The following is a 9,878-nucleotide window of genomic DNA, read 5'->3' as shown; positions in this document are numbered from 1 at the left end:
TAATACTTTCGAAAATGCTCTAGCTTCTAAGTTTTGCAAAAACAAAGAAAAATAAATTTACATTAGTTTATAAAAATAGCTCAATACATATTACTTGATATTTTATAAATATTTATAGAAAAATTATCCAAACAAAATCAACCAATTTTAGCGATTAAAAAAACCAGAATATGACCAAAAAAAAATTGAGATACACACTCGTTAACTAAAGTTCCAGTTGAATATTCACAGTCACTTTGTTCCCTTTTCTTGAATTGCTAGAAGGTGACAGAGAAAGAAAATTTACTGCACATAAAGATAGTATTGGGCTATTAAAATTCTAAAACACGACCAAATTTAAACCTTACTGTAAAAATACCTCTCCTAAATTCCTTTTTCATTAAAAAAATAAAAAGGCTAAAGATGCTTCCATGTCCAATGGTAATATGTTTCTGTTCTTCTTGGATCAGAGTCTCCATCACTGCTTGTTATGAGACACTGTCTGTTAAGGGACAGAGAAATATAACCATTAGATTCATTCGAGTACCACAACATGGGAAAGACAAAAAAAAAAATACATAATAAATCAATGTCACATCCGACAACTAAAGCTATGCTAAGACTGATATCAGAAAGATTTAGCATGTAATAGAGATGTCAAATATGTTCATAACAAAAAAAAAACAAGAAATGTGATTCAAGCTAATGGGTGCAGTGTGCTTGGCCCAGTTCCTTTATCTTCTTTTTTAAAAAAAAATTATAAACATACAAATAAAATATAACTTCAAATAATATAATAATGCCTCTCAGTCCCTTTTAAAAAATGCCTCCTACTGTAATAGTGTAGGTTTGTTAAAATAATTCTAAAATAATATATTATAATATTCATAAATTCAAAGTGTTATTGAAGGAATAGATAAAGAATGACAATATTTTTCAATAGAAAAAATAATAAATGACTTAAATATAAGAGAAATATTAATATACTATTATCAAAGCAGTCTATTAAAATAATAATAAAATTTTGAAATGCAAAGCAAACAGCATCATTAAAACCATCATAAATATAAAATACTAGAATATGGTATACTTCTATTAAAAGACAATCACTGTAAAAGTACTATTAAGAAAAAATAGTACTAAACAATACTGCTACAACAAATAGTATCACTTAAACGAACAAAAAAAACTGTAGAAATTTAAAATAATAGTCAAACGAATTTTTCGTAAATATATTTAAAGAAGGTATAATATCATGATTAAAATATAGAATAAGGTTGTCAGTCCATGCCACATCATACATTCCAAATTAGTGAAAGAAAAGTAGAGAGGTCTTGGATGAGTAAAAGGTACATTTTTATTTTATGTGAAGTGATTTTAAATTATTCAAGTAATAGAAATTCATCTTCCTAAATCTTATTTTATTTCATTTTTTTTCGTATAATGTAACATAACTTTCAAGTTTATTTGAAATATTTTTATTCTTTTTTTTAAATATTTTATTTTTATTGGTTTTTGATGATATAAAAAAAGATATTAAAAAAGTATTTCATTTATAATTAAATAAATACGTTTATATGTATAACCCATTTAACAATGTAGCTAATATTTTTAATTAGACAAATTTTTATTATTTAGTAAATAAAAAAATAACTTATTATTTAATAAAATAAGTAAATAAAAATTCTCTCTATTTCAAAATATTAAATGATTTTTCTTTTTAAAAATAACTATCAGATAATGTTTTAACACTATTCTTACAAAATTATATTTTTTTGAAATTATATTATTTTAATATTTTTAATAACATTTTAAGAAAATTATATATTTTTTTAAATTAGATTATTTTAATGTTATAAAAATGGGTAGTATAGTTGTAATAATTAGTTTAATGTATAGAAAAAAAAAATACTTTAGATGTAATGTTTTCTATTTTTAAATCCTTAATAATTATCTTAAATGTATGGGTTATGAATTACCTCAGTATTTTCTGAGATTGCAAGATTTCTAATTATTTACAATCATTACATGGCCATCACTGTATTAACAATAAGCAATCATAGCATAAATATGCAGAGGCGCTCAAATATTGCCTTAGATAGAGACATTTACACCAACAAATAAAACTATGACTCAAGCACTTCACAGATAACACAGATTCTTAACAACAATCATAATGTTCCATTATTGTCCCATATCATCATCATCATCATATGATAATAAGCTTAAAAAAGTGCTGAATAAACAACGGCATTGGGCTAGTTTGCAGGTTAAATTTATGACAATGGAACTCTCATGGATGAATGACCTTTGATTTACAACTAAGTATGTTATGCTTTTTTTTCTTTTGTATTTTTAATCATTTCAGTTGGTATTTGTCAATCAATCACTGATTTTCTTCTATCATGGGAACATAGCGCTGCCCCCTCAAAACAAAGAAAATAAGTAAAACAGAAAAGGCAAAGGAAAATAGGCTTGCAGCTTCTTTTGACTGAAGTTCTGAGGCAGATATTGTTATGCAAGAGACAGAGGTATGTTTTGACCTCTGTAGTGATAATTGAAAACTGTTTTCTTGTAGCAAAATTTTCTGATTTGCCTTTTATTTAAAAAATGTGACCAATAGATGTGAGATTTAATGACAAAAACACATTACTGCTATGGCTTTTTAAAAACTTTAAGCCAGGGCGAGCGCTTTAAAAGAGTTTGGAGACGCATGTTTGTGTTTAGGTTTACATGGAATTAAACCATTTGTGACTTACTAGCCATGGAGCATTCAAAATATCAACACATAGCAAATGCCACAATTCCTCCACTTCAAATCACAAGCCAACAAAAACCTGGGTAGCACTCAAAATCAAAGGTTTAACAAAAAAAAACTTTAACATGCAAGTTTCAAAACAAAGGTGTATCATGCTATACCAGATACCCGTTAAGAGAATCATTAATCAAATGATTCAGAACCAATATCCGGCTTTAAAACACCACCAGCACTAAAATACTGTTACCTATAACTAAACAGATTAATTACAATCAACCACAATAGCACATAAATAACAACAACAGAATAACTAAAAATGCAAAATAACATTAAATAAAGTTATAGTGTTCATAAAAGAAGAAATTAAGAAGGTAACCAATTAAACAGTGCTTCATGTTATTTTGTGTTTTGTTATTTGTGAATTTTGTCTTTTATGTACTAATGGGAGATGAAAGAAGAGAGGGTAACTAACCAGTTGCAGAAGAACGTTTAGAGTTGGAGCGATTCATTTTTTGCAAGTGAAGCTGAGTTTCCATGAAGAGTTTCATTCTCTGGGTTTCCAAATCCTTAGCAAACTGCATTCTCTGTTTCTCCAACTCAACCATTTGCCTCTGTTTAGCTTCTTCAACTCTCTCATAAATCTCCCCAAACCTCTCCAACGCTTCTGCGACCTCTCTGTAACCAAATTCCCAATCTCTTTCTCTTTTCTTCTTCTCTCTCTTCTCACTACCACTGCTCCATTTAGAACCGTTCGAATTATCGCTATCGGCCTCGGCGGCTGCGGCCGCCGCCGCAGCAAAAACCGAGAAATTCCGCCGGAAGTACGAGTCGGCGACGCTCTCTGCCGCCGGCGCGGCCGGCGTCGGCCGCTTCTGCGAGCGGGATCGAGGACCGACCGGAATGAGAGCCCACGACGGGGACTTAGCCGGAGGAGTGCTCCGTCGATCGCCGGATGTTGCCTCCGGCGGGGAAGGCTTCTTCGCCGGGAAATTGTCGCCGACGAGGAACTCAAGGCGGCGAAAGAACGGCCAGGTGGTGGCGGAATCGCCGGAATCGGAAACCCTAGCCTTCTCGATCTTGTACTTCTTCTTGAGCGTGTCGATGCGGTTCTTGCACTGCACGTCGGTGCGGCGGGACCTGGCGCCGGCGTGGCCGTGACGTGCGTTGACGGTGTCGGCGACCTCTTGCCAGTGCCTCTGGCGGAGGTTCCCGCGGTTGAGTTCGAGGTGGCGCTCTCCCCACGCCTCGATGAGCGTGAACGTGGCTTCCTCCGACCAGCAGTCTTCCCGGCCGGGGAACGGCGACGGCCGAGACGGTGGAGGGTTTGCTGTGTGAGGCGGAGCTCCGGCGATGGAGTCCATGATGCGCGTGGCGGTGGCTGGGGCGTGCTGGTTTTAGATTAACGGTGGTATTTGGTGTTACGGTGAGTTCGGTTCGTCTGAGGAACCTTTGCCTATGTGCTACGACGTTTGGCGATTAACGTGTGGGAAGCTCTGTTTTTTTATTGTTTTTTTTTTATTTTGTTTTGTAGGTTAGGGAATGTTTGTGGGCCCAGATCATTTCGCAAATGTTATGGACTCCAGGTTCAGGTTTCTGGACTATTTCGTTTTGAACCTTATGGTTTCCTCTTGCACCACCCTAAGATGTGAAAAAGACAAAACTACTCCTTGCTGTGTCACTCCCTTCCTCTCCTGCCATGCTTTGAATTATATAATTTAAAAATAATTTTTAAATTATACACACAAAAAAACTACTTTCAAATTCCATTATTTATAAATATTTGTTTCATAAGAAATAACTTTCAGATTTTTTAAATTATAACATTTAATATTAAAATTGACTTTCAAATTATGAAATTTGATGAATGTTTTAAAGTTTTAGATTACATAATTCTAAAGATTTTGGAAGTTATACTATCCAAAACAAAATTTAAATTAAAAAGCAAGTGAGAATTTTAATATTTATGGGAGGATAAATTTTTCATACACCGTACCAATTTAAACTTTACTCTGTTTATTAAATGAAATGACAAAAATGTCCATACAAAATAATAAAAATAACCTTAAATAAAATAAGGATGTGAAAAAAAAAATCAAAATGGAATTGTTTCAACCGCGTTATTTTCACTCATTTTTCAAACTGGTCACCTTTATCTTCGAATTAAATAAGTTTCTATTGTGTTAATTTCTGTAAAACAAAAAGTAGAAGCAGAAATATATTTACTTTGAGTTAAATTTTCGACATCACAATAGAAATTGTTTTTGCTATATTTTTATATTTATAAAAATGCAGTTTCCATTTTGTAAGAAAGCATAATAAAAAGTAGTTTTGACGGAATAAGAGAGGCAAAACTAATAAAAGCAAAAGAAACAATGGAGGTTGGAGAAGAGAAAAAAACAGAATAAAAAAAGGTGATGTGAGAAATAAGAGGAGTCAGTTATGCCGAATTTATTTTTTCACTCCCAAATAATAGTGAAAATATAATACCCTAAATAATAAAAAGATAAGAGGGATATAGATAAAAAAATTATAAATTATTTAAAATTTATTGCATGAATAACACATTTATAAGTTAAAAAAACGTAAACAATCAAACTTGTTATTTGCAACCCTTCTTTTTTCCGTATTTTTTTGTCTTATTCCATTTTTTTTTTACACCATTTTCCTCTATTGTATGCTTTGTTTGTATGATTGAATGATGGTGGAATTGGAAAGGAATAAAAATAGAAAAAAAAATGAGTGAAAAGTGATGTTGTTTAAATATAAGGAAAGTGAGTGCATTTAAGATATAAATTTATAGTAGATTGAATTGATGTGATAAAATAAATTATAAAAAATATAATATAATAAAAAATACTAATATTTCTTTGAATTATTTTTTAATAATATATGTAAATCATTTAAAAAGTGATTAATTAATAAGAAATAAAGAGATTTTTGCTTTATTACTTGTTTATTTTGTTAAATTTGATCCCCTATTAATAAAATGTTGAATTAAGTTTGGATGAAAAATATCAATATTATCATATTTTTATAAGCTAAGGACATAATTGAATTTTTATTAATGATACAACTAAATAAATAATAACATTAAAGAGATATTTAAACCTAAAACTATAGATTTAGATATCAATTTTATCTTATTGCTAATGAATATAAATACTAAAAGGAAATTTGTAAAATTACTAATACCTATATATTTTTCAAAATTATTCACATTAGTTACATAGTTAGGTAAACATTTGACTTTTAAGTGTAAAGTGTAATTATATTAATTTTTTAAATTAATAAAATTAAAAATATATTCTTATAGGATAAAATAAACCTCTAAACTTAATTACTTGTTTTTAATCATATAAAGTATTAAAATAATAATCCATCTAACTTTTCACATTTTAAACTAAAATAATTGACAAATTGTATTTTAATTTTTTTATTTATAATAATTAATGTTATAAATGATAAAGCATGTATGGTTTTCAATCAAACCAAAAATAAAGAGAAATGAAATCTATATTTATTTTAGGGAGTCATAATTGATTATGACCGTGTATAATAAACTTGTGTCTCGATACATAATTGATAATGCTACTCCCATAATCAATTATCATTATCATAATTAATTAATAATTTGTTGAGGCATAATCGATTATGCCTTTAATCATAGTACAATAGAACTACACATAAGGACATTCTCCGATCATAGTGTAAATTGCATCTTCATGCTATTCCAGGAACAAAAGGGTAATCGTCTAAATACAATGTAATTTGTCTTTTTTTTCCTTACAAGAGACTGGGAGAACTTATAATAAATTATCATTATCATAATCAATAATGTGTTTAATTATAATATAATAGAATCACACATAAAAACATTGTTTGTTCAGAGAATTGTCTCTTCATGTCTATTACAGGAACAAAAGGGTAATTGCCCAAATACAATGTATATTGTCTCTTTTTCCTTACATCAGAACGAGGGAACTTATCTCCCTTCCCCTCCTCCTCCTTCTCTTTTTCTGCCTCCCTTTCCACTCAAATTACTGAATCCAAACATACATTTACCAGGAAGGCTCATCATCAATTTTACAAGATAAATTGATATATTTAATTAGCCAGTTCACTTTCACCAGTTTAACCTATCCTCTTGTTAAATAAAAAAAAACACTATCAAATTCATTTACATTTTCTATTTCTACATTATACGTCTAAAGCATTAAAATTGATTAAAGGTTTACATTTAAAAAATTACAATTTTTGACTGTATTATTTGGATAATAAAAATATGAATGTAATTATAGCTTAAATAATAAATATTTACAAATTAAATTTTAATTATTAATTATAATCCAATAATTTAATAAGTAAAAGTAACATTTCTCTTAATTGATCTATTAGATACAAATATTAACTAATTAAAACCTAAAAATATTTATAGGATTGAGAGTGATTTGAATATATATATATATATATATATATATATATATATATATATAATTTTTTTAAATTTAGTGTAGTGAGTTCACACCCACTCTTTAGCAAGATAGATTAGAACTTTTAATATATGGTCATTCTAATAATCCAGTGCAACGAAACCTATTTTTGATAGAGAGTGGTGTGAGTCTAATGATGTGCTTGTTTCAAGTAAACGAAGATGAAATTGCGACTACTTTGAGATGAAAGGGAGTAAAATGGTGAAAGTTAAAATATGAGACCATTACTCACTCGTGTAAAAATATAAAATTTGACTTTATGTGAGAGTTACATATGAGAGGAAGGTATAATCAGTTATAGAGTTTTCTTTTTATTGATAATCGATTATGGAACAAAGAATAATCGATTATGAAACAATGAAGAATTGATTGTGGATTTTTTTTCTTATGAGGTTAATCGATTATCTGGTAAATAATTGATTTTATGTGTTGTTTCGTTGCATGATTTTTTTGTATTATTTATTGTAGGTGGTAATTTCAAAGTTTTTTCGTTGGTATAAGTGTTGACTTTCATAATGATAGTGTAAGATGGTGAATGTTTCTTCTTCTACTTAATAGTTGTTGTTTTTCTCCATATAAATTTTAAAATGATAATAATTAAATAAATTTATAAAATAATAAATAAAATAAATTTTTAAAACGATAATAATTAAAATAATTTATAAAATAATAAATAAAATAAATTTTTAAAACGATAATAATTAAAATAATTTATATAATAATAATAATAATAAAAAAAAAGTAAATTTATAAAATAATAATAAAACCGATAATAACAAATATAATAATGAAATTATAAAATAATAATAAAACTAATAATAATAAAATTATAAAATAATAATAATAACAATAATAATACTAGTTTAATTTTAAATTTTTTAATAATTATTGTTTACATTTTTATATATAGTGATAGTGTTAGATAATTTGCAGTTTTTTTAGTTGAGTTAACGAATCGTATGAGAATAATGTTTAACTAAATGTAATTTAACTCTTATTTTTTTATCATATTGCATTCTATATAGTTCTATGTTTAATAATAATTATATGATGAATTTATAAATTTATTTTGATTTATTTTATTAAGTTTTACGAAATTTACAATTTTAGTTAATTTTTTTATAATTATTTATATTCTAATTTTATTTAATTTTATTAAAATTCAATCAATAATTTTGTATGTATCCATAATGTATTTTTTTCAAGTGAGTTCATAGATTGTAGTGCGAATAATATTTTAATTACACACTAGTTCCATTACATCATATTTATTTAAAATTAATTTTAATTATGAAGGCAAAATTGTAATCTTAAAATTTTATCCATTAAAATAAATAAATTTATCATTTACATCTATTACATCTATCAAATCAGTTACAAACTTTTATAAAAAATTTCTTCATCTTCCTTCATTTTTCATTTTTTCTCTTTAATATAAACAATCTTACCTTTTACTATCTTTCTATTCTTATTCATCATTTTCCTTTTCCTCAAACACATCTTCAAATCCAAACAAAACATAAGTCCCATGCAATGTATTTTTCTCTTCAAATACTAATTTTTGAAATTAAATATGTAATTTATTAATGATCTAGAACTTAGCGATTGAAATAAGAAGATATACTCATTCTAATATTCTAAGAATAATTTACGACAATTACTTCTCATACTTATTACTATTATTATTTTTAATGTAATGATTAAAATTAGTTACAAAACAATTGGATTTTAAAAAAATAAGGAGTAAAAGATGAGAAATGATTCTTGAGTTAAAAACTTGACTAAGTCCTCAATCCAAATATATTTAAAGTTTGCTTGGATGAAGTAATTCATAAACACTTATAAATAAGAAAATATAAAAAAAAATGATTTTTGTTTGGCGTAAACTAGAATTAACTTGTACTTGAATTGAAAGTAATCTTTTAGAAAAGTTAGTTGCAAAAATTCAGTTTGGCTTTTGCTGCTTGGTATGATATGGTAAACCCTGTCCCATGTGTAATTTGCAGTAGTTAGTTCTGTTTTAGGGACACTAGAATAAAAAACACTGACTGAGCATCTCATCAACTTTTTTTCAAAACACCAAATATATACAAGGACGTACAACTGAATTGAGTGAATTATTACCTACGGCCACAGCAACGAGAGAAGATCATGCATAATTCAATAGGCAACAAAACCATAACCAAATTGATACTCAAGAAACTTCAATACCATAACTATAGGAGTTATGGGTTATTGACTCAATAATTTGAGGATTCAAATCAACTTAACTAAAAACTGCTTAATTATAAGTTTTTATTTTCAATTCAAATCTAAACCAATTATTAAAAGTTGATTTCTTAACTTATCTTGTCAACCAAATTTTGGTCATTACAATGTTCTTTTTCTGTTTTTTAATACGTATCTAATTTTACCAGGTGTCTTCATTTAACCATATTTATTAAAAATCATTTTTATATACTTTTGAACAAAAAAAACTAATCAGAAAAATATAAATATTAAATAATTACCCTAAAGAATAAAAACAGTAATACTCTATTAATTTAAGATTAAAAATCATAAAAAATAGACAAAAAAATATAATTTAAAAGTATAATATAATTTTTATTATGATATTTACATGGAACCAACTTTATCATAATATTTAAATA

The 9,878-nt window shown here is 27.3% G+C and overlaps 1 protein-coding gene across 1 annotated transcript; it reads right to left on the bottom strand.

The window, feature by feature from the left end:
- Nucleotides 1-201: 201 nt before the first annotated feature.
- LOC137835392 (trihelix transcription factor ENAP2) lies at nt 202-4,245 on the bottom strand. The gene is made up of 2 exons (XM_068643877.1): nt 3,210-4,245; nt 202-481 (listed from the first exon to the last, which is right to left on the bottom strand). Exons 1-2 carry the CDS (start codon nt 4,096-4,098, stop codon nt 468-470), a joined length of 903 nt encoding a protein of 300 aa, XP_068499978.1. The 5' UTR covers nt 4,099-4,245; the 3' UTR covers nt 202-467.
- Nucleotides 4,246-9,878: the final 5,633 nt, after the last annotated feature.

The sequence above is a fragment of the Phaseolus vulgaris genome, chromosome 5 (assembly GCF_000499845.2).
Source record: "Phaseolus vulgaris cultivar G19833 chromosome 5, P. vulgaris v2.0, whole genome shotgun sequence".
Classification (NCBI taxonomy): Eukaryota; Viridiplantae; Streptophyta; class Magnoliopsida; order Fabales; family Fabaceae; genus Phaseolus; species Phaseolus vulgaris.
The sequence above is the reverse complement of the archived record's forward strand: the minus strand, read 5'-3'. Positions and strand labels throughout refer to the sequence as shown.

Excerpts from the sequence above, each read along its gene's own strand:
- LOC137835392 (XM_068643877.1), bottom strand. The coding sequence starts at position 4,098 with ATGGACTCCATCGCCGGAGCTCCGCCTCACACAGCAAACCCTCCACCG.